The sequence below is a fragment of the Vanessa tameamea genome, chromosome 17 (assembly GCF_037043105.1).
Source record: "Vanessa tameamea isolate UH-Manoa-2023 chromosome 17, ilVanTame1 primary haplotype, whole genome shotgun sequence".
NCBI lineage: Eukaryota > Metazoa > Arthropoda > Insecta > Lepidoptera > Nymphalidae > Vanessa > Vanessa tameamea.
The window spans coordinates 4,509,971-4,536,490 of record NC_087325.1 but is presented as its reverse complement, the minus strand read 5'-3'; the positions used below and the strand labels follow the sequence as shown (position 1 = coordinate 4,536,490).

Genomic DNA, 26,520 nt, shown 5'->3' with positions numbered 1-26,520 from the left:
ACACGGCACTCTTGAATCTTGATAGAAACTAGAAAGTTTGACGTATAGTATACGTGCGTATACGTTTGGGGATTGTCGGCGGTAGCCTGAATGTGACAATTTAATCGAATAATTACTTACCTACCTAATTATTTATTATAAGGCGTAAGTTTATCATTATGTCTTGATATTTTTTTCGATGTTTTATAAATAATTAACAATTATAAATAGAACAAATCGTAGTGATGCAAATTACAATGCATTTTTGAAAAGAATCCGGGAACCTACTTCTATCTAATTGTGATTAAACTTAAATAATTATGTTCGATTTCATTTATATATGAATTTTATCATCATTGGAGTATAATTAAGGAATTGAGTTTGTATTTTCATAGGTGTCTACTAATAAATGGTTTTAAAACCTTTGTTTGTTGCAGATTTACGTACGGTAGGCAATCGAGTGTTAATTTGACATGTGGCATTAGTAATAACTTTGCCTGTTGTTCGATTATTAGATACAATGTTTAGAAGCAAAATAAGAATACACACATGCCGAATAATTCTCCTCACATCCCTAGTTTGGTTGTTAGTTGATGTTGCTTTATTGGCCTTATACTCTGATTGTTTTGGAGATGGTTGGGATTGCAATAAAAACAAAAATGTTAATAATGACTATATTGTAAAGGTAAGGAAATAATCATTAATATAAATGAAGCAAAAGATTTTTCTATTCATTTTAATAATAGAAAAGAAAGTTGTGTAGTCTGTTTAGTCAATCTTGATAATTATTCTATGACAATAAACTTACTGTTCACTTTAAATTACTATTATAATACTTACCTATATGTGATGTCACAATAATTTCCACATATTGTACAGGGTAATGATGAGTTTAGAGGTAAAAAAGCAGCAATTGCTGCTGCATTACAAAAAGACATAGATGAGGAGGACACAAATATTGAAGAGAATGAAGTAGAACATGATGTAGGAGATGATGGTTTGATGCTGCCACTGTATCCAAGATCCAGGCTTAAGAGGTGGCAGCCTGTCCCACCAGTTAAACCCCAGGGTGAATCACCTGGAGAAATGGGTATGATTGAACAACCTAAAAACTTTTTTAGTTTATAGTTTATTTTTAATTCAGAAACAATGTTCTACTTAAATATGTTGTAACAATAATGTTATATAAAAGTTTTTTTTACAAATTTTAAAAATATGTGTCATGTCTATTTGTACACAGTAAACCGATTAACAACTATAGAAGCCATGTCACTTTAAAAAAAGAAACTTTTATGTTTTATCAAACAATTATATGAATTATGCTATTTGCATAGTGACTCACTATTTGCAACAAGGTTCATGCTTTCATTATCCTACTAGTATGTTAATAGAATAGTCATAATATATTGTTTCAAAATTGGACACTCATTAAGTGCTACTAAGATGAATAAAGAAACAAATCAATTATGTAAAACATGTATAATAATTATATTAATGCAGAAATATATAATAGGTTGACAGTATTCATACTTTATTTGTTTATCTTCTTCTCAAACTTGGATATAATTACTTTATAGTTAATAAATACTTTATAATAAATAATTTTATCCTACTAGATGCAAACCTTACTAGCAGCTCATAGGAAGCAGTTTTTTTTTGTTTTTTTTTTTTTAATATCAATCATATTATAATAACATTAATAATATTGTACATTTATGTTTCAAAAATTTAGAAAAAAATAAAAATAGATGTGAATAAAATTATTTAAAAAAAAAAGACAAGTATTATAAATCTACGAATTGCCAAGTTTATTTTTTTAAAATACTGTCAATCTTCAGAGAATTGATTTGAATATTTTGATATTATTTTATTAATTAATTAGTCAACCGAGCATTTATTAAAAACGTGGTAAAACTATTTAAACTAGTAGTTTTCGTATTTTTAAATTTCGAATTTAATATACATTCTATTTTTTTAATGAGTGTCAAATGTTTTAATGATTGTAGTTTTTTTTAATGAGATTTTACTTTTCAGGTAAGGCAGTAAATATTCCAATTGAACAAGAGAAGCTTATGTTGGATAAGTTCCAAGAAAATCAGTTCAATTTGTTGGCAAGTGACATGATCTCACTTAACCGATCTCTAACTGATGTTAGATTCGAGAAGTGAGTTGTGTTTTTTTACTTGAATTTTTTTTAATATTTACTTTGTAAGGGTAATTTTTTTGCTGTAGATTAATTGTAACAACGGTTTTTGAGGAACTACTAATAGTCATATTGGCCTCCTCAAATTAAGTGTAAATATATATATAGTGTAATAAAATGTAAAACTTTTTTATATATATATATAGTTATGTGTCTTTTCTAAAAATTTAAAGGGACTATGATAAAAACGAAGTGAAATAGTATTTTACCAGCAATTAATTTGAAATACATTATTCAGTCTAAATAGTGTTGTAAAAATATTATACTTCAAGTTAAGTGCTTGTTTATGTCTATGTTACAATGTAAAAAAACAATTTAATAATATATTATTAATGTTATGCTTAGTAAAAATTTTAATGACTACCATTAAAATGCATAAAATAGGAAATATATTTTTTATATTCATTAATGATCAATAATGGTACACCTGTGATGAACGACTTTTTTATCTCTTCGAAAATTAATGGTTCTATACATAATATGTTTGTGTGCGTGGAATAATTTATATTCCAATTTTAAATTAAGCTCATAATTCTTATTATTATCATAAGTCTATTCCTTCATTGACATAGTTACAAAAGATTTACTCTCTTCTACTATTTTTGAAACAATCGAACAGTTTTTATTAATTTTATTTTCTATTTCATTGAAAGAGTTTCCATTTGAGAAGGACATAATAGTTCGTTTTGCGGTTGTAAAATAAAAAATAAATTATTTATGGCTACAATGTTATAATAGGTGTAAAGAAAAGCAGTACCCCGAGTTATTACCAACAACAAGTGTGGTTATAGTCTTCCACAATGAAGCTTGGACTACCCTCATTCGAACAATTTGGAGCACCATCAATCGTTCGCCGCGACCCTTACTGAAAGAGATAATACTCGTAGACGACGCTAGCGAGAAAGGTAGAAACACATCACTACATCTAATACCTAGTTACTTTGTATTCCCATACATTAACATCATTTTCATAGTCATTCTTTTGAAGAGTAACTACCTAACTAAATTTGTATTGTTTGTATGTAACTTTTAAAAACAAAACAATCAAATTGCGAACATCTTCCCTTTTTGTAGATTGTTCAGATATAATAAAATGTGTATACGAAAGAAAATTATAGATAAATCTATGTATATTTGTCAACCAGAACATTTAGGTAAGAAACTGGAAGACTACATAAAGACATTGTCTGTTCCAACGCGACTCTTCCGAACGGAAAACAGGTCCGGGCTCATCCGAGCGCGTCTTTTGGGCGCGAAACACGTGAAAGGCGACGTCATAACATTCCTGGATGCACACTGCGAGTGTACCGGTGAGCACAATACTCGTACTATAACAATGTACTAAAAAAATGTTGAACTCATTCTGTGAAAATGTCTTTTGACATAAAAAAAATATATCTTTGCAACTTGGATTTCAATGGCGTAGCTACATAATTATTATATTTAAAGTGTATTAGAGATGTAAACGTATTTCTTTTTTTAATTATTGTACTAAGTATTACAATTTTATATCTGATCAGTTTGTATAAATAGTTAATTATCAGTTTTGATGAAAATAGTTTTAGACCACTTTTAGACTTTCTAGATCCAACACAGAACTGAAGTAACTACATATATTTTTCAGTTCTTATAAGTTAAAGTAAATTTAAGAAAATATTGTTCGTATGTAAAATGTAAATTTCGCAATTTCATTACAAATAAAACACAAAATTGTAACACCGCTAACATCTTTACTGCGAGCGGCTGGCTACTATATAATAATTCATAGAAAACCCGATTCGTAGCGTCATAACCTATTCCTTACAACGATGAAGCAACATAATATCTTGGGTAAATATATAATATATTATGTTTATATTGCATTTAAATAAAGATGATTATCGATCAAGATAAACATTTTTACAAGGAAATACATGTAAAACGTCTTCTAAATATAAAATTTGATGCATTGCATTTCATATCGTGACCAGATATGTTTTGATAATCTACAATATCTCGAAATCACTGTGATTAATTACTTTTCTGTCGCCAGAGGGTTGGTTAGAGCCGTTACTAGCCAGGATCGTAAAAGACAGGAGTACGGTTGTGTGTCCTATCATCGATGTCATATCGGATACAACCTTCGAGTACATTCAGGCTTCGGACATGACGTGGGGAGGCTTCAACTGGAAATTGAACTTTAGATGGTGAGTATAAAGTTTAAATTTCTTTAGCTTTGTCAACTTATTATGAAAATTAAAAATAATTTAAAAAAAAAAAACAAAAAGTGTCATCACTATTTTAGTCCAGAAAAGTCTTATTGATAGCTATTTTAAGTTTAACGTCACGCACTTTTTAAATTTTTTGTAATAAACTGATTTTATTTTATTGAATAACACAAATAATAACTGGTGAAACTAGCGAGATAACATATAACCCTAGTTAAAATAAATTATTAATTTATTTATGTATTATATTGTTGTCCCAATCAAAAAACAATCATAGTGGATTCATAACTTTTTTGAAGCCGTACACTAAGTACATTTTCCAACAAGGCTAGGTTGCGATTGTTATACGAGATTGTTTTGCTTACATAACTACTGCTTCCCATTGTTCTCGCAACACATTCATGTAGTTCAAGTACAAATTTAATGAAACGCGATCTTATAATATATTATTGACACAATTTGTAGCTGCATTTGACTACAAAATAAAAATACCATTAGAAAATGTGTTCTGTTTTCCTCTCAATAGAGCTTGTCTCGTGTTCTCTCGTTTTAAATTTAGAACATTGTGCGATGAAAATAGATACCCTAATCAACAAATATAACCATATACAATGTCAGTCCAATATACTATATTCATATCGAAGAAGATGTAAAGATGTAAAGAAACTTTACGTTAGCATATTCCTTGCCGTTTCTAATAGCACTGTTGTGTTATGCATTTCCAACGGTTCTTGATTCATATACCTTTGTTTTAAGTACAACATTATTACACTTAACGTTTCTTAATTTAATCGAATTAATTATATTTCCAAATTTTCGATAACAACTCCGCCGACATTCGTGACGTTTTTCGCGAAACAATGAAAACCATAGATTATTTTAGATCTCGACCGATGATACTATGTTAATCCAATGTCAATGTCGTTTTTTTTTTGTGTTTACACGTGTGGTCAGAGTAGGCTAAACATTAAGTGCATTGTTTTAGTATATCGTGTAAAACGTTCCATTACATGTATATTTAATTTTTATCAACGCCTATATTTAACGTTAAATAAATGGCATTGCTTTGATCTCTTAAACACCCGCCGTAAAATAATTTGATTGCAAAATGTCTACAGTTTTATACGATCTATTTATGTAATTGAGGATTAATATTATCTGAGGCTTATTGTTATGATACCGTTCTTTAGGTTATGGTAAAACCCGCTTCAAAATCTTGTGAAAGTATATCTTATTCATATAATATGAAGGTGTATTCGAATAAGATGGTATCGATTTCTGCAACAAGCAGACTAAACAGTTGCCCCGGGGGTATAATAGTGTTCAGTCTATTTTCTAACTAATAATCCGATGGGGCGGCAAATCTGACGTGACCGAATGTCTTGATAAAGAAACCTAAAACCTTCTTATTGTTCCGACCCATCCTTATATACATCCTTATGGTATTACCTAATGAGTTCCCGAGTCTGCGTCCTGTAGTCGTATAAGTTAGCCATTACACCAGCGATGCGGTTAATTCAATTTACAATACATTTTAAGGGAAATCTCATTTAATTCATAATCGTAGTCCATTGGTATGATGTTATTCGAAAGTTGTATGATTTGTATCAAGTAAATGTCAAGAATGCCTTACCAAGGTAATAATAATAATAATCATTTGGCTATTATATAAATGTTTGGTCGAGTCAATGAACATTTCAAGAATATATAGAAGAAACGGACAATAAATGAACCGACCAATCGAATTGCGAAAAATCATAACCAAAAGTTTATTTATTAATAGATATAATTGATCCTTTCTTTGGTTTTAATCCAATATTTTAATTGAGTCATTAACGTTATCTTTCATAATTAAAGGCAGAATACCGATTTTCGATGTACATTTATCGGATTATACTCAAATATGAAGTGATTTAAACTGATTTTAAGATAGTAAGCTTATCAGTGTGTTTGATCGCTGTTCGCGTATGCGTTCAGATAATTGTAACAACTGTGTTTTAGATAATTTTACAAAAAATATAACATGAAGCAATTATTTTGTTGTTTTTTGTTTTAATATTTTTTTGCTAATGGAAAAGATAATGATGCAAATTTTTTTTTGTATTTTTTACGTAAATTGGAAATAATACAGCAAGACGTTATTTTTTAAACGAATAAGCAAAGCCGTAACGTTCTTTTAATATAAAATGATTATTTAATTTTTTATTATAAATTTATTATTATTCAATAATTTTATATATGTATATTATATATATTAGTAATAGTAATTATACTCGTATGTCGCGATTTAAGTTTGCTGTAGAGAAATAAACCATTTGGCATAAGCTTGTTAACGTAACAAACGTTAACTGGGCGAAAATTCTGCTAACAAATTGTCATTGTATCAAAATAGAATCGAAACATAATAGGCATATTCAGAAATTATTGAGTAAAAGTAGGAAACAAATTCTTGTAAAGTGTGATACGAAAGTCTAAACAACAATATGTGAGAACAAAAGAATAATATTGAATTAGTCCAAATTAAAAAGAAATAACCATGAAATAAAAACAAGAATGTAACTTGACACTTATTAAGGAAAGAGATTAACATTTTCTTTAAATATATTACCAGTCCGTTTTCCTATTCTCCTAACAACGATAGAGTTGTGGTTACGTGGAAGTTGAATCGGAATTTAATCGGGATCGTACATAACCAATATAAATATGTAGAATTAGCCTTCGATTAAACTGAGTTTTATTTTTGCGAGTAATAGTCGACTATTACTCGCAAAAATAAAAGTAAATAATATAGGAAAAATATAAATAAATAAATAAAGAATAGAACCGGGAACGTATCATAACCGTTGTTTACTCCATTCCAACCACAAGAGGAGAAGAGCCAAATAAAAAAAACTTTGACAGAAAATTTACGCGATATCATTAGTCGAGAGCTTGATATTCACTATGGATTTGCGAAAGAATTGCCTTTTGAACGTCGATGAAACTGTTATCGGAATTTTGGAAGTAAAATTAAAGTGGATATCAGTAGTTAAGTGTAATAGAGCACAATATAGCTGAGTTATTAGCAAATCGCATGAAATACTTAAATCTAGGGTTTGTTTATCTTTATTCCCTACTTCGATTGGAATAGGCTATTTGGCCCCTCTGTAAGATAAACGCTTCTATTACAAAAATGTTCAAGAATATTCAATCGTAAAATTAAATTAGAAAGGCAAGATTGTGTGCCAAGGCTATTATAAAACTAAAGAACCTGGACATGATAATTAATTGCTTTTAGGTTATTTCAATATTAAAAGTCTCGTTTGTGATGATTGGTCTCGCAGGGATCAATTCGTGGCCCGTTTCTTTTACTCGTCTATTTCCCTTTGCTCTTAGATAACAAACTTACAAAATAAACGATGTCCTTTAATATATGAAGATGATAATGATCTTCCGGAAATAATATATAGGCTTATTGTTAATACTATTAAGCAGATTCGAGTGAAAATATTAAAACAAAATGTATTTAATCTACAACTTTAATAAATAATAAATTAGGAACAAAAAATTAGGATACAAACTTACACTTAAATTTGAAAGTATTAGAACTTAGAGACGACGTGAAAATATTGTTCGATATTATATTTGAAAAATCCGAGACGTTTGTCATTAGTGGATTTAAAGAGTTAGATTGTTGATTTTTAACTAACTACTAAAATGATAAAATTTTGTAAACATACTTTTGTCCTGAGTTAGCTACCATTATCTATGTAGGTATTTTTGAGAAATCTTGATTTGACAAATTTTATACACCTAATCATGCCGCGTATCGTTTGAAACGATTTTATCCTAAGAACAATTTGAAACAGATAATACCGTTGATGATATTGGATAAAAACATATGAGACCTCTACTTTATAATTGGAACTGATTAATATTTCCAAAGTTACATGATTTATATGCTTAAAATATAGATACAGAGGTCAAATTAAGGCGTCAACTTAATATTGTAGCCAAATCAGATTGTACCCAGTAGAACGTTGACGTTAACGTAGATACGTTCAATAAATCAATATAATTGTTTAAAAGATTTATATCTTTATGTTTACCAAATCGTGAACAATGTAGAAAAATTACATGTTATGTCGTCGAAAACGCTTGTGATCACATTTTTTTTCGGGTCGGAATGTAGATTCTACCGAGAAGAACCGGCAAGAAACTCAGTAGTCACTCTTTTCCAACATTTAAAATGCAAAGTTATGTCAGTTAATTACAATTATATATGTATGTCTATAATATATCCTACCTGGAAGTCAACAAGTATTAGCACCACGCTTTTTTATCATCTATATAATCTATATGATCTTGTATTGAATTTTTTTGAACAATGTATATTTGATAAATGATTTGAATTTATGAATCGGCAAAGTTAAAAATATCTGCGGAATTTTATTATAGAAACGGGTACCTTGCTTTAAATAGGACTTATTGACTTTGCAGAGTCCGAAACTTGACGTTATAAGCTTATCCTTACATATTCATTCAATGATCAATGTTACTGTGAATATACATAATATTGTTGTAAATATACTGTGACGCAACAGTGAGTATTCGTTCTTTGTTAATAACGTCTCGAAGGGAGTCTCTAGCTCCTAGATTATAAATAGACTGGACTGCTCTTTTTTGTAAAATAAAAAAAGATTCCATATCTGTAGCGTTACCCCAAAGTAATATGCCATATGTCATAACACTATGAAAATAACCAAAATATACTAGACGTGCTCGTTTCGATAGCGCTGTATCAATATCAGTTAGTTGTCTAACTTTTTTTACCGCGTATGCTGCGGTGCTGAGTCTTCCTGTCAAAACGATAAATGAGCGTACGAAACATTAAGCAAATACACCATCATAAGAGAACCACTCCCGGTAGTGCGAAACGACACATCTTTTTGTGAATACGTCAAAAGTGCTCTCACTTTAATATTAAATTATTGATGTTTTAACAAATTGTCAAATACTATACACATTACTGAGTATTAGCATTAGCTTTTGATTTTGGATTCGCTTTTGTTCCGCTCCGCCCGTCTGTCTTTTGTTTTATAATCTGAGTTGATCAGTTCCTCTTCACACTTGGTAGATTGAGAAGTTCCCTCAATTTCTCATCATTGCCATTATAAGAACTGGATTTTGATAAAAATTAAACCAACATGGACGAATATATTTTTATGTCTTATACATGTCAGTGTTCTGAGGTAACGAACATGTTATACATAAGTTCAATTGAAACTAGAACATCCTTATATTTTTAAAAAGTCGGTTTAAAGGCTAGGAAGCGATTACAGTATCATTATCTGAGATTTGTTACGAACGTAATACCAATTCTATGAAAACAAAGATCATTATCGATTTCAAAACAAGGTTTCAAGCAGCGGATTATAATAAGCCGTTGATTGATATTATTATTCCACACTAATAGATATTGACGAATTGATTTGGTTTAAGAGATATTTTTTACATTTTAAAATATTATTAAAATTAACTAATTTAATTATTCAATGAACTTATTTAATTTTATATTAGTTAAATAATCATCGTATTAATTAATTCGTATAACTAAAAGCATACGTGTATAGTTATTTAATTATTCCGTTTTCACTAATGTTGTTTGTTGAGAAATGCAGATTAATAGTAGTCTGTAAATCTGGGCTGAAACTTATTTCACTTATGAGGAGAAGGTTTAGCGCTTATTCTGACACGCTGAATGAGGGTTGGTGGTTATATGTACTATGTACATGTGGACGATTTTAATCCAACGCATGCGGATTTCCTCACCATGGTTTTCCTCAACGTTGAGCATATTTGATTATATTTGATATGATTATATATATATATATTAAAGATAGCTTGAACCTAAGGCTTGGAAATGTATAAAAAAAATTCAATATATATATATATATTTATTATTGCAGGTAGCGAAGTGAAGAACTGATTTTTATACTTAATTGCACGTAATAAAATATACGTACATAATTGTGAAAGAGTAATTATTACGCTCCCACCGGTTCTTGTTGTCGTAGTTTCGATTTGTTATCACGATATCTTAATAAAAATGGCGATCTATAAATGTTAACATACATTCATAAAGTAAATATTTTATTCGTAAATGCCGACCGAATTAAAATATTCTGTAATAAAAATACCCTATAAAACTTTTTTTATAAGCGTGGATGACATTAATCAATAATATATTCAAGTTGTTGAATGATATTTATTTTACTAGGAAGATTAAGTAAAAGAATTATTCGACGTGCTAATAAAGGCGTGACTTACAAGTGAAGCTACAACCGGTTAGGAAATTTAAATTTTGTCGAGAAAAGCCGACAAGAAGCTCCGTTATTCTTTCTACAAATTCATTTCTATAAGTACACAATCATATATTAATTGCTTGAATTATATCTACATATCTTGCGTGAAATCTTAAGAGGTACGTGTTTGACCTTGCTAGATTGAGCCGTACCGATAAATATGCCACGTGGAAAACCTCTGTGAGAAATCGTGGAAAAAAAGTGCTACAACACTGGTTATTTAGATGACAAAGGTGGTGTCGTGATTTGCGCATGTCGAAAAAGTATCGAAAGTAAAAAAAATCGTAAAAAAACCTCAAAAATAACTCGAAAGGTTTCCTCAGCGATGTTACTTGATACTCCAATGTAATTTAAAAAATCTTGTGATAGATAGTTTAGGAAAAAGCTAATTAAAAACTTATTCAGACGATAATTTGCATATTTATTTCTAGAACTTCTAATTGTTTTTGGAGAAAAAGACAAACTGTTATATATGAAGTAGGTTAACGTATATATTTTTTAATTACCGAGAAACTGAAATCAATGTAGCTCAAATGAAGCCATTTTTACGTATATCAACGCATTGAGTCAGCTTCTTGTTTGAAAAATAGAAGAAAATTTTATTCCTCTAATTCGACGCATTTAATTTATTGTCGTCTCATTGTATTGATTTTGTCCATTGCGCAATTGTTTCCACTGCACCCAAAATATATTTAAATTTCAGCCCATCAATTAATGTATTTAAAACATAATGATTGGTCACGATAAGGATAATTGTTTTTAATTACCTGCCATGCCTTGATATCCGTTACTTAATAATTACATCAATTCGAAGAATTGTTCTTCAATTTGATTATTTAATGAAGCGGAATTAGGTAAATAAAAGTTACGTCATATATGTAGTTAGTGATATATACCTACAATGCGACGCTGTTATCATATAGTATATCAGTGGTCGTCTTATGCCTTGGCTATTAATTTTATATGCTTACTAATTTTCAATGGTAATTTCATAGTCAAGTATTGAGCATAAAACTAGTATACTAATAAAATAAACTTACTGAAGTTTTACATACAAAAATTATCTTTTAAGAGGTGTTTGATCGTCGTTGACTTTGCTCAATTGGGCGTTACCGATAATTTGCGTAGAACTCATATCTCCTGTGTTCAACACAAAGTCTCGTTCTGTTGCTATACTAGGCAACAGAGAGCCTGCCACGCAAACATAAGCCGAAGGTTCTTTTATTATTGTATTATTCAATGTGCCGATGTAAATAAAAAAAATCTTGTGATAGATAACTTAGGAGCGAAAAGCGACAAATTATTATATTACGTGAACGTTTGCTTATTTCAATTACTAAACGAAGAGAAAGTACTATGAATTTTGTAAGATATCATATATTTTTTAATTTTTACGATAAAGTATACCGAGTGAAATTTTAATGCAACACAAATCAGGACACTACGTGTATCGACGTCTGAAACTAAATCATATTAATTTTCATACTCGAGACAAACAAATTATTAGATAGTTTACCATGACTTGATATGGAGCAGAAGCTATTCAGTTTGAAAGAGCAGAACTTTACAAGAATCGACTTGACATTATATGCTACAATTGGTTTCGGTCGCGTTCAATCGTACAAACTCAAGGTTTATAATACAAACGAGGTATATTTTGATATCGGTAGGCGGACGAGCAAACGGGCCACCTGATGGTAAGTGGTCACCATCACCCATAGACAATGGCGTTGCAAGAAATATTAACCATTCCTTACATCACCAATGCGCCACCAACCTTGGGAACCAAGATGTTACGTCTCTTGTGCCTGTAGTTACACTGGCTCACTCACCCTTCAAACCAGAACACAACAATACTGAGTACTGTTGTTTGGCGGTAGAATATCTGATGAGTGAGTGGTACCTACCCAGACGGTCTTGCACAAAGACCTACCACCAAGAAAACGTATATATCACGCACGGTGTCATCTGCGTTATACACACAATCTGTTAATATTTATAATTTCGTGCAGGTATACCCGATTGAAACCTATCCACATTTATAGATCGTTAAAAAAAATTTTTTTAGCAATTATTTTATAATCGAAATATTTTGATATTAAATTCATAAAATTGAATGACATGACAGTTCAACAGGCGGCCATTTTTGACGTTCCATGGGTGCGTTCAGAAAGTGTTCCAAATAATAATTTCATGCAGGGGTACGATAGATTCGATGGAAACTTATCCACAATCAATTATAGATCAACGATTATTAAAACGTAATGTACTACGTAACGTAACGAGCAAAGCCGGGGCTTTCATTTAGTGAGTACATAATTCCTTCAGTTTGCTAGATCGGTAGACGTTTATGGTTACACTTCTGTTTCTCAAGATGTTTTAAGCTAGATTGCTCGATAGATGGTTTTTAATAAGCGGCGGCTGATTTTAATACATATAATATTCATACAATATTTATTTAAATAATTTATCTAATAATGTGATTGTTGCGTTTAAATTCAAGCTCTACTTATTTATAATGTGCGAAGATATAAAATGAAGTGATTTGTATGCAGGATGCACCGATCTTACGAAGATGGAAAATTGCTTTTATTTGTCCATTTCTTATTACCATAGCATATAATATTGAGAATATTTTAAAAACTCAATACTATGAGGAGGCTATTTTATATTTTTTAAGGAACTGGTTATGAATATTATTATTTATATAAATTAAGAGTTGAATACAAAAAATCGATTACAATGTTAATGACACTTTTATCGTCGTTATTATTTAATTATTGGTACAAAAAAATGTAATTGTTATGTTTCGTCTCGTTATTTGGCTTAGTTTTGTAAAATCGCCCGTACGCCGTACTTTCGTGTAATGTACTCGCGAACTCGACCCAAAATCTTCTTTTTTTTATTAAATTAAATCTACGAATCGTAGAATCAATTTTATATGTCTTATTATTGAGTAATCGTAAACAAACTCATTTTCGTATAATTTTTATATTAGTTCGCTTATCATATTGTATAACGCTTATTTAGAGTGGTGGTCAAGGCGACTATTTATTCCATTTAAAGAGTTATTTAAATAGAAGCATCATAGTAGAAGTATTAAGAGCTTCTCCTTAAGCACAGTAATGTAAAAACGTTTCGTGTTCCGCACACTAAAATACTAAGCAACAGAATACATCATAGAATGATGTGGTAACTACTCTTCAATTATAAAGAATTATTATATATTGCCTTCATTATAAAGTATTGTCGCCCTCGGCTTCACTCGTGTTTTAGGGGTCGGTGGGCAGGTATTAGACAAAAAAATATATCTATGTTCTTCCTTGGAGTTTAAACTTACTTCATACAAAATTTCATCGAATTCGGTTCGGCCGTATGATTCTGAAAGAGCAACAGACAGAGTTTCTTTCGCATTTATAATGATATTGTATCGATAAATACGTCATAAAAAAATATTTGATAACTCAAAATGTAACAAAAGATAACTCAAAAAATACATTATATTATCCTATTAAGGTGTCGGTATACTTACCACCACTTTCTCTAATGTAAATGAGTATTCTCTTACATTTTAAATGTAACCAAGATAAAATAAATAGATAAAAAAATGTACTAATGGAATCTTGTACATTTATATCAAATCGTGTTCGTGTTTATTGATACAACTTAATCTAACCATCAAATATGATTAAATGTTGTAATGATTTAATAATTAATCATTAATTTATTAATAAAATTTGTTAACATTATCGGTATCAAAACGTACCGTCGCTTTACTATCGTAATCTTTAAACTAGGTGTAGGTATAAAAAAAACAAAGTTAGCTTAAGACTCACTCAGAGCTGTCTCAAGCTATGCTGGTCCACTTTTGCTAGATATTTACTAAAAAAACCAATGAAACAATTTATTTTTAATTTTAATAATTCGTCTACCATGTAGAAATAATTTTCTTTAGCTAAGCATTACGTTTAGTTTCAAATAAACGGTGCGGTAATTTTCGTAAATTCTTAGGAATCTGATTGGTTGTACAATCTCATGGCCATAGTATACCTATTTCTATAATGAAGAGCACGTCTATAGCTTTCAACTTTTAATATCGACTATCGTCACTAACATTTGTGCCTTTTTGACACAAATAAAATCCAAAAAGAAAAAGAAAACAATATCGTCACTAGCCTTTTGATAAAGATGTTAGTTATTTCTTACAAATATGACAATTTGTGTGCACAAACGTATGAGAGAAATTGTTGGTTCTTCGCTCAGGATGTTTTTCAGCTCTGATTTTTTTTGTCAGTTGCCTAACTGTTAGTTGAGAGGATATACATCGGTCAATATTTGGTATGAAACACGCATGTTTCCTTACGATGTTTTCCTTCACCTCTGAGCATGAGATCAACTATAAATATAATCGAAGAGCTTTTCGATTAAGATTCACGTGTCGCTTAGGCCATCTCGGTTCGCGGTGTCATAGATAAAATTAGTTAGTTGTAAATATAATAGCTATAATGTAGAGTTTGTGAAAAGTCATATGCGACATGTATATTTTAGTCATGTATTCTACATATAGAGTACTATAAATCGGCAAACAGTTTATTCGTTATCGCTATATTACAACATTCGACCTTTAAGCGAGCTCAATCACATATTCGCAAACTTGTTGGTAAAGCAACAAAATGAAGACGCTCATACTAATTTTGAAAATTTTTTTTGTTCCCATAGCTGACTAAATAACATAAAACTCACCATAATTACTTTGGGAAAGTTTTTTTTTTTATAATTAGTGAGTATTGCAATTGTATAAATTTCTGAATTATTTGATACCTATTTCTCTCGATCCTTTATTTGCTTTATATAGTAACAGATGTATCCGTCATAAGTATTTTAAAATAGTAACATCTGTTATTATAGGCAATGTATACAATATTAACCAAAAAGTGTTTGCGATATAATTAGGTCGTGTAATTGTAAATGCTGTTTTCATTTCTAGGTATAGAGTCCCAGAAAGAGAAATGGCACGTCGAGGCGGAGATCGAACAGCGCCGCTGCGCACGCCGACCATGGCGGGCGGGCTGTTTGCTATTGATAAGGATTACTTCTATAAGATTGGTTCATACGACGAAGGCATGGACATTTGGGGAGGCGAAAATCTCGAAATGAGTTTCCGGGTATCGTATTTCTTTATACTCAAATAGGTTAATTTATCATGTTTAGGGTTCAATTTTATAAAAAGGAATTAGATCTAAATCATATTGAAAAATGTTACGATTGGTATATTACCATATAGAAAAGATGTATAAAGTTCCAGCTTCATGTTCGCTTACGGCAACAGTAGGATCTCTCCTTTGTTTGAGTAAAATCATTCAGACGGAAATTTGACATACAGATATTTGTTCTGGAGTACGCAGTTTGTCATTTTCTTTACGATTCCGTTAATAACGATATATGATACAATATAGTATTAAACGGGGGAAAGTAATGAAACTCGGGGTAAAGGTGTGGCAGTGCGGCGGGAGGTTGGAGATTGTTCCGTGCTCACACGTGGGGCACGTCTTCCGCGACAAGTCGCCTTACTCGTTCCCGGGTGGAGTTCAGAACGTCGTGCTTCACAATGCGGCGCGCGTTGCCGAAGTGTGGATGGACGAGTGGGGACAGTTCTATTACGCCATGAACCCAGGTTCGATATCCGACTCGTGTTTGGTTGCTAACGTTTTGCAACAATCCAATTTTTTTTAAACACCTTATTGACTAGGATTTTAAAAGTAGGTATATTCCATGGAAGGGTACCATTTATTTTAGAAATAAAGTGTGATATTTGTAGTAGCAAACAGCGATTAGTAATACTTTGTGTTCGTCATCGTTAATGTATTTTTCATTGAAATGTATTAAGTAACAATTTGATAACGGAGTCATGCTTAACTAAAATTTTCCACCTGAAATGTAGCGAGTTTCTTAGAAATGTGTATTTATCAGATAAATATTATCGTATTATTGTCACAGGTGAGTCTTGTTGTTGCAAAATGTTAGCGATCTCGGCGCACGAATAAAGTTTTGTTGTGGCTTGGGATAACTTTTAACCATATCAAATGTTGTGTGAGCGTGTCCTTAACAAGATGTCGTTCGTCGGCTTTCTAACAAACATTAACCATTGCGGCTGCATTCGTTTTATCTGTGTGTTTTGCTTTTATTGTGTGTATTTGAAAGGATAGTTTTTAACTCTTTCACATCGAATGATTGTGAGGGAGATAGAACTATTATTGAATACGTTCAAAGATTTGCAGCTATCTTTTTATGCATGATTTTTTACTAATTTATTTTTCCGTTCTGTCTCGTCCTTTCTACACGTGTATCTTCAATTAGAGTTGTGTCCTATTTATTTCGCATTTTTAAATTATTTTCGAATCTATTTACTACTTCCTAATGCAGAAGCAATGATGTAAATTTTCGTATAATTTGAACGATTTAATTATAATGTTCAATTAACCACAGCAATTCTTTTCAATAAGAGAATGGGCAGATATATTTAAATAAAATCAAGAAAACACGACTCAGCAAAAACACAATGATAACTATGATAGAGTATTTGATTATAATAAAATGACATTTAAATCGTGATCATATCGTTCATACTAAAAATTAATCTGCGATCGATCGTTTTTTAATGTGTACTTAAATATTTATTCACTTTAACATTTCAGTATATATAATAATTACAAATCGTCGTTGAGCCTGCAAAAGTCGCTGTGTGTTTTTTTCTTATTTTTAGATTGTTATGCCGTTTCAATCGTTATTTCAATACGCACGTACTGTAAAAACAGTTTTGTTATAACTTCAATAATTTAAAAGTTTTAAAATTTAGCTACGTGACGTTCACACATCGAAAGCGACATAAATTTAAATAACGATTAAAACGGCATAAAAATCTAAAATAAAAAAAAAAAAACACATAGCGACTTTTGCAGGCGAAACGACGAAATATATATTAATATCAATATGAATAGTATATTAAAAATACTATATATTTGTATACGTAGTTAATTTGTGAATATATCTGCCACAACTCATTAATCATGGCTTAATAGAATTAATACGGGATAAAATATTTGTATTTATTTATGTGGTAGTAATCATCAATGTCGTCTGTAGATTCTGACGAATATTTCGGTATTGTGTTATCTATGGATTAATTGTATTTGTATCATCGTATCTAACAGTATTTTTGTCGATGTAGCCATTCGCAAATGTTCTTACTCTTGGTAGGATATTGTAACATCAGTTTGTTCTATAGGTTTGTTGATGTGTGAGTGAGATAGAGTTATATGCAAATGGCTAATACCGTCTCAGATACCAGGATATTGTCGTGTTGTAGATGCGGAAGTATTAATGTCGTATCTGAAGAAGATTGTTAGGTATAAACAGCCTGTGCCAATAACAGACGGAGTAGAGTCTAGATTTACATATCCTATACGATTTCCCTATAATTCTCCTAAATCAAATCAAATAATCTTTATTCAAGCAGGCACGTCTAAATCGTCATGTTACAGTGCTGACGTATATTGTTATTATTATATTATATTGTTCATGCACAAGGGACATAATATCTTAGTTCCCAAGGTTGGTGGCGCATTGGCGGTGCGACGAATGGTTAATATTTCTTTTAGCGCCATTGTCTATGGGCGCTGGTGACCACTTAACATCAGGTGGCCTATTTGCTCGTCCGCCTACCTATATCATAAAAAAATAGTTGAATTAAATTTAAAGTTACCATCGGTTCGGAAAGTAGATTACTAGTAGTAGAAACTCAGTAGTTACTCTTTTCCACTATTTTGCGCTACGAACAGTTCTTCATTGTTATACTTCTTCTTTAGTTTTTCTCAAATTCGCCGACATTTAAACCGTCATAATGATTACCATAGATTCGTTTAGATCTCGGTCAATGACGTCATGTAAATTCATGCTCTGATTTATATATAGTCCTCCTGTTATTGGAATACGATAGATGACTGTAAGGAAAGAAAAGGGCGAAATAACAGATGTGTACGAGAGATGACGTTTGGTCTTGATAATGTCATGAAGGGAATTAGTGAGGACATCACTGGAGGATAAACACAATGCTGGCTCGAATTGAAAGGGATATGAGCAAGCGAATAATAATAATCCTATAGTTGACAGTGGAATGACAGTGGAAGAAATTTAACTATACTTCTTACAATGCCGAAGTCTATTGTCCACGAAGTTGCCACATCTGCGTGTTTCACTTTTCCAATTAATAAATTTAATTAAAAAAAAAAAAAACAAATATTTAACTTGTTTTCCGTCCATAAAGTTTTCATAACCGTATAAATAAATTGTGAATGGCCATATCGAATTGTTTTCAGATTTCCACATCGATCTAATATTGCTAACATATTGATTTCATTAATCACATGTAACTTTTATATATGTATGAAATGAACTAATAATTTGGCAAAAATATGTTTTTAATTTAACGGGCTTACTAAGTTAAGGAACAATATTTACTAAAATATTTTATTGTAGTTTATAAAAAAAACATTTATCGTATGTTTTGCGTTTATTTATATTTTTAATGGCTTTAAAATAATATAACTATATCGTATTAGTAGAAATTGTTTCTGTAACAAATTATTTGGGCGATATAATGTTTATTTGCAATGGCAACGGAGATTCATTGATATCAGCTAGAGAGCTTACTAAATTAAAGTATAGCAACATCACAAAGTATTATTGCTACTAAAAAACGAACAAAGGTCATTCTCTTCTAAATTCTAAAATTATTTTCCTGTTCAGAATGCATGACTAATTTCAATTCTAGAAAAGTCCGCTGAATCTAATTCTGAGAAATAACCTAAAATGAAATGAATATAAATATATCTTCGAATACTTAGTAACTTGTATGCATATTTTAACATTTAAACAAAGGAAAATTTACCGAATTATTTCCTAGAATATAAAATAGGTATTTCCTGAGTGATTTGCTATAGGTCGTATTATGGCCTCGGAACTAAAGTAATAATTCTAAATAAGATAAGTGGGCTAAGAACGTTGCCATTGCAAATGTAACAAAGTAAGAGGGGGCAGGTGTGGATGTGTGGGGGCACACTCGAGATCGCGCCGTGCTCGCACGTGGGGCACGTGTTCCGCAAGACCACGCCCTACTCCTTCCCCGGGGGCACGGGCAGGGTCGTCAACCACAACAACGCTCGCCTCGCCGAAGTATGGCTTGACGACTGGAAGCATTTCTACTACAATATTAACCCAGGTCTTTAACGCTTCCTTGATTTATGGATATGTGTGATATCAATTAGGTACTTAGGTTTCGGCTCATTATTCAATTTAATTGACAGCCAATTGATAACACACGTCTCTATGATAACAATTAAAGACTATTGTTTTTGCTATTAAATATTATATAGGTACATATCAATATAATTAATTATGTATATTTATTAAAGCATACTTATATATAACAGTAGCCACGAGCAGTAGTCTTTTGAGGCGTGGATATACGTGAAATGGCTTCGTTTAAGTTAATTGATTATTTGTTTTCCCGGATATGGTTACAGAAAGAACTTAAAAATATATCTTAACCTACATCATATACAGCATTTTATCTTCTTCACCAAAAAAATAATGATAAGGTTATATGAAAATAACACTCATAAATCAGTGTGGGATGACGTTGTGCTAAATGGACCTGTGACACTTCTCTGGTATATTTATCGGTAACGCCCAATCGAGCAAGGTCACACACGTATATCCACATCTTAAATAATATATATGCACGTATTATAAATGAATATTATGGGAACACATTAAATTGTTAATACTAATTTCGAACAACAATATAATGCATTGTATTAGAGATGTCACAATGTAATTCATTGCTATTGGGCTGAACAGCTTTATTTATTAATAACGTCGCTGCAATAACCAATCATCAAACCATACATTAAAGCTAAAATCATACATTCATTTTGTTTTGAAAATAAAATTACCGTAATAATTTATAAATTTTAAATTAAACTTAAATTATTACTTCTTTGGTATTTAATTACGTTTATAATAAAAAAAATAAACGTTTTTTCCTTAAATTTAATTAAAGTTAGTAATTAAATTTAAAATAAAAATACAAATAAAACTTACAATTTTGTATGTTTCCAATATTAATTATATTTTTTGCCAATTAGGCGCTCTTAACGTGCCAGTCGGTGACGTCACCGAGCGCAAAGCATTGCGCGATCGTCTCAAGTGCAAGAGCTTCAGATGGTACCTCGAGAACATTTATCCCGAGAGTCAGATGCCACTCGACTACTATTACCTGGGAGAAGTGAGCTTACTATATTTTCTTAGTTTATCTGTGGTGCACACATTGCATATTATAAAGATAAGTTATTTTAATTTAATGTTCTTCTTAAATAGGAGAAAATGTCTGAACATGTCTAAAATTACAAAAAATGTTTCATAAAACGGCTTTTATTTGGCAACAATTTAAAATACTACTTTGTTTTTTACCTAAAGTGTGTGCATTATGTTACAAGATTTGACATACACTAGCAATAGATATAGAATAGAAACTATTCATGAATTGATTCTAAATTATCTGTTTTAATTATAATAGAATAGGAAAATAAAAATGAATACATTTCAGATTCGTAACGCAGAAACATCCAACTGCCTGGATACCCTTGGCGGGAAAGCGGGACAGGCTTTGGGTATGGGATATTGTCACGGAATGGGTGGCAATCAGGTGAGATCTTACTAGAATCTTACAATATTTCGCAAACATATTTACAGTATGAATTTGACTTAAAAGACAATCCTAGTGATGTAAAATATTATAGCGCCGGTCACGTTACATTTGTTGTTTCTGGTGATTATGTAATAAGCTGTGACACACTGTGAATAAGAAGAAGACAAAGGTGAGATCGTTTTATGAATCAGCTTCAAACTACAAACGAAAGTATATTATTTAATTATAACAAAACAACGTGTGCAAATGCACGATGCCATCCGTAGATACGAAATAATCGACAAAATAGGCTTATCACTTTATTTTGATATCTCTTGGAGTATCTCGATTACTTCATAGGTGTCAAGTATTTTGTAAATGTATCTGTTGCAGGTATTCGCGTACACGAAGCGCAAACAGATAATGTCGGACGACAACTGCCTGGACGCGGCCCACCCGCGCGGCCCGATCAAACTCATCCGCTGTCACGGCATGCGCGGCAACCAGGAGTGGACCTACGACACCAAGGTACGGACGCGACAATATATACAGCATTACTTCTGCGTCTGATTTAAGCACTCCAAACAAACCTAACTATAACTAATTAATCTTTATCTTTTCGACTTCATACGTGAGAAAGAGATAGCATTATAATTTTCAATTTATATAACATGACGCGGGTCCGTAGTGACTCGGTTGTAAATTTTGTAATTATTTTGAAAACTCAAGTATAAAAAGCTCAACGTGGTATATTTTTTTTGATGGAGATGCCTAATCTAGTTATTGTATGCCATTTGTTCACACGCCGTGAACATGTTCAGCATTTTTTACACAAGTACAGCGGCAGATGTAGGTAGGGTAGGTAGGGAATATGATAGAGACAGACAGACGTTGAGGGCTGTTGCTTGGTTGGTTCCAGACGCGCACGATAAAGCACACGAACACGGGCATGTGCCTGGACAAGCCGGAGTCGACGGACGTGTGGAAGCCGCTGCTGCGCGCGTGCGACCGCTCGCGCGGCCAGCAGTGGCTCATGCAGGTCGACTTCAAGTGGCAGGCGCGGCGCCAGCACGGCAGCTAGTGCGCGCCGCAGGTACCCCACTCCCCCACTCCCCACTCCCCGCACTCGCCGTATTATATACACATACGTATCGGTGCGAACCGATGATGCGGCGACGTTGACGATGATTCTCGAGGTGTAAGAACGTTAAAATTATGACGTCACAGCGTCACCGCCAGTTGAGCCATTTTAAAATTGCATGAATATCTTTTTCTAATTTTAAAATTGATAGTTGGTTTTTTTAAAATCTCCCTGAGTATATTATAAATATAGTAAGTTCGTATCATACGAATATTTGGAACATAAGTTACTTCTATTACAGGAACAAATATACTTATTCCTTTTTTATAAACGTAACATTTATTATTTATAATGAATAATCTTACTAGTATGAGTGACTGAAAGCAGTCAGTTACAAGTCTGTCATTATTTTCATTGTAAATATTCGAAGAACATTTTTACATGTACAAAGCTGAATGAACACTTTTCTATTTGCAGGTTCGACAACGATAGACCATAAAAGTCTTCCCTCGTCGTTAGATAAAAGATTTACTTCCTTATTCCTATATCTGAAATTTTATATGTATTAGACTGTATTGAGACGTGGTCCTGTGAATCGTTGACAATACATGCGCTGTAGTAAATTTTATCTAAACGTTGCTCAAATTTAGGATCGTGTCCGATACGTTGTAGAGTGAATTTTTGTTTTGCTATTCGAAGTTTACTAGGTATAAGTTGAAGACCATTTATAAAATTATATAGTCCTTTGACCATTTCTACTCACTAGTACGTTTTGATTTCTGTACTGGTTCCGTAGAAGTAACCTCGGATGAGATTATATTCGTAATTAAGGCGAAACGCAAGCTTCGATCGAGAGTCACAAATATTTTCGAGTATTTTTAAATTCTGATAGCGTCGATAAGACTACATTTTAACATTGTTGAATATACAACTGGAACGGTCGTTTTTAATATCGTCTATGATATTTTTTTAATCCTGCGGCTCTACCTATATGTGTTGTTTAGGGAGTGAACAGTTAAACAACGCTCTGTCTTCTTCTTTAGAAAGAGAGCAATGTATATCAATGTTTAAAAAACACCCGCTAAGCGACGTTTATAAGTAACGCCGTATAAGTGTAACGTCACCAAGTTATTCAATCTGATATGATATTGGTTGTGTGAAAGCAATACTCTGTGACCGTGATTTGATGAAAAATTGAGATTATAATATATTTACGTGTGTTAAAATTTGATTTCGTAAATGTTCTATATTTTTAAAATAATGTGTATTCCTTTAATAAACCTCAAATCCAACCGAACGTAGCGTTAATGGATATTATTTCGAGAGTATATTTTTGTTGACTCAATAGTTAATTTTAGGAAACCCCACTAGTATAAATATATGTTGACTAACGGTGCTCCATTTTAGCACTAAGTAAATGTATAATATATATAGTTTTCCACTAAAGCTTCGGCAAACGGCAGACGCCATATTGCCTAACTGCCTATTTATTTGCCACAAATATTTTCTGAGTTATAACACGCATATTATTATATAAGTTCTAGCTCTAAAGTTATTTTATTGTGTCTGCAAACAAAACAATTCATATTTTGTAATCCGATATTTTCTTTAAAAGATTAATTCTATTAACGATGAGTTATAATACTTGAATTTAAAATAATAGTTGTTATACTGTTTTGTCGCCACATTTAAAAAATAATACGACGATAATTAATGTTAAGAAAACTCTGGTGATTAGTCGACAGCTTATTCTATGAAGTTATATTCACAGAGTGTATATTCGATTTGCACATAGTTTGAAATATAAATTTAGATAAACTTTTTTAAAGAAAAATTATTGTTAAATCTGCGGTGATACAGATTATAAATATACATAGATCGACTTATTTCATATTTTATTCATAGCTTTAATAGCCATCCTTCCGTAGTCTTCACGCTAATACTGTAGTTTTAACAATAATTTAATCTTATACTTTCTTTACTGTAGTTTTAACAATAATTTCTTCTGTTGCCTTAAATTTAATGTTGTCTCAAATTCGTGTCATTTTTAATGTATCGATAAGAACCAAGTAATTGATAATATTTTAGTGCATATCGTCTGTAGAATAGAAGGGTTTAAATTAATATTATTTTTTACGTCGAAACTTGAAATGTCTAAAATTTAATTATAATTAATCAAATCCTTACAACGAAAATGTTTGTATGTTTTAAAGTATAAATGTAACGCTGAGGTCATTATTGACTGACCTTAATTATTCGTAATGTATTAAAAACTCATTTTTAAATGATTGTTTTTTATAAATAAAATCAAATGTATGTATTAAAACTAAGTACCCTTTTATATGAAATAAATACATCAATTTAATAGGTTAGAAATTTTGACAGGTAATTTTAATATATTCTTGACTCGTACGTTATGAACATTATCTTATGATTTTATTTGTGTTATTGTAACCTCAGTGATGCTTTACTCTTAAAACTGTTTATTTTTTTTTAAAGTTATGGACAATTTTAAACGGTTGTCTTCTTAATGACTTATTTATGTTGAAGATTTATAATTTCAAGTTGGTGATTTTATTTTAATTCAAAATTTTAATATTTATTTATTATGATATTATGTAACATTACTATCATATCAATTAATATTTTAAGATATTATTATACATATAATTTATTGTAAACTAGACGAATTGGCATGTTTATCTCATCACAAACAATTTTACAAAAAAAACGTAAATAATAAATTATCTATACAGCTCTTGTTAAACGTAAAACCATATTTCACAATATTGTCATAAATAACATTTGTAAGAAGTAATTTGCAAAGAATATTTTTATTATTGTAAATATTTTGTTGTATAAAGATTCGTCCAGTCGATGTTTGTATCGAAAAGCATTTATTTGATAAGAACAGAATCTCACAAACGTTATTTTATTCGATTTTTATAAGTGCCAAATTCAGAAATTTTAGTTTTGTTACGCAATCGTCATTCCAATAGACAGATATTATGAAAATTACTTATAAACTGAAAATAAATATTATGACTGATTAATTCTATAATTTTATTCTTATATCCTGTCGTATACGTTTACATGATTTTAATTAATTTACCTGTCAATTTGTGTTCGCCAAATTATTCAACAGAATTTTAAACTCAATGGATTGAGCAAAATTTTTGCACACTGTGTGACAAAAACAATTTATATCCTGTTCCAATCAAAGCAGTAAAGATAGACAAACCTTAGAGTTTTAGTATTTGTTATTATACACAAAGACACGCCCCAGTCTTATTCCCATTCGCTGTAATTATGCAAGTGTGCGCTGACTGGTAGGTCCACAGATAATACATATAATGGGTAGTTCTATTGCTACTTACCGAACAGCTGTGTCGGCGGCACACGCATACTAAATTAAATCACCAATAGAATCATAGTCCATTTTATATATTCAACTACAGATTTCCGACTTTAAATAACGATGTTGTTTAATATATTTGCTAAACTTGTAGTATTATTTTCAAATGCCTACAAGTATTTTAGCTTACAATTTAAACACCTTAAGAGAGCCCAGCATAGAATATTATGATGACGGCAACTATTTTAGTGAACAGTACATACGTTAATGTTAAAAATATATGTTTGGAATTCGCAATAAAAATCCAGTTTTTTAAAAAATATTTAACAAAAAAATATTTTTCATTACAAACAAAAAAGTTCATTTAAATAACAGAGTTCATTACTTTTATGAGTGATACATTTCATTTTTCTGGGCTATTTAAAAATATTGTTTGTAAAATATATAAATATAGAGTAAAACTATCAAATAATGCAAATTTCTCGATGACTCATGCGGCGACGTAAACTAACCTATACCCTGTACAAGTTAGTTTGATCTTTTTGACAGATGTAAATTTTTCTGATCGACATAACTTTGCAATAACGAACATATTATTTTCTTA

At 31.0% G+C, this 26,520-nt stretch overlaps 1 protein-coding gene across 2 annotated transcripts; it reads left to right on the top strand.

The window, feature by feature from the left end:
* Window positions 1-44: 44 nt before the first annotated feature.
* Window positions 45-25,614, top strand: LOC113400241 (polypeptide N-acetylgalactosaminyltransferase 5). Of its 2 annotated transcripts, none has more exons than XM_026639743.2 (14): window positions 45-144; window positions 417-664; window positions 859-1,069; window positions 2,014-2,143; window positions 2,921-3,087; window positions 3,328-3,492; window positions 4,215-4,368; window positions 15,721-15,898; window positions 19,830-20,010; window positions 20,939-21,078; window positions 21,400-21,498; window positions 21,874-22,008; window positions 22,400-22,573; window positions 23,039-25,614. In XM_026639743.2, the coding sequence occupies exons 2-13, from the start codon at window positions 500-502 to the stop codon at window positions 22,559-22,561; spliced, it is 1,887 nt and encodes a 628-aa protein (XP_026495528.1). In that variant the 5' UTR covers window positions 45-144; window positions 417-499; the 3' UTR covers window positions 22,562-22,573; window positions 23,039-25,614. The 2 variants fall into 2 exon arrangements, with proteins under 2 accessions (XP_026495528.1, XP_026495527.1); XM_026639742.2 differs by lacking the exon at window positions 19,830-20,010 and adding an exon at window positions 16,227-16,407 and having other exon boundaries at window positions 48-144.
* The last annotated feature ends 906 nt before the right edge of the window (window positions 25,615-26,520 follow it).

What these genes read in the sequence shown, in the direction of transcription:
- LOC113400241 (XM_026639743.2), top strand. Translation starts at nt 500, where the DNA reads ATGTTTAGAAGCAAAATAAGAATACACACATGCCGAATAATTCTCCTC. An exon ending in ACTGATGTTAGATTCGAGAA is followed by an intron (nt 2,144 to 2,920) that starts GTGAGTTGTGTT and finishes ATGTTATAATAG; the next exon opens with GTGTAAAGAAAAGCAGTACC. An exon ending in AGACGACGCTAGCGAGAAAG is followed by an intron (nt 3,088 to 3,327) that starts GTAGAAACACAT and finishes TTTGTCAACCAG; the next exon opens with AACATTTAGGTAAGAAACTG.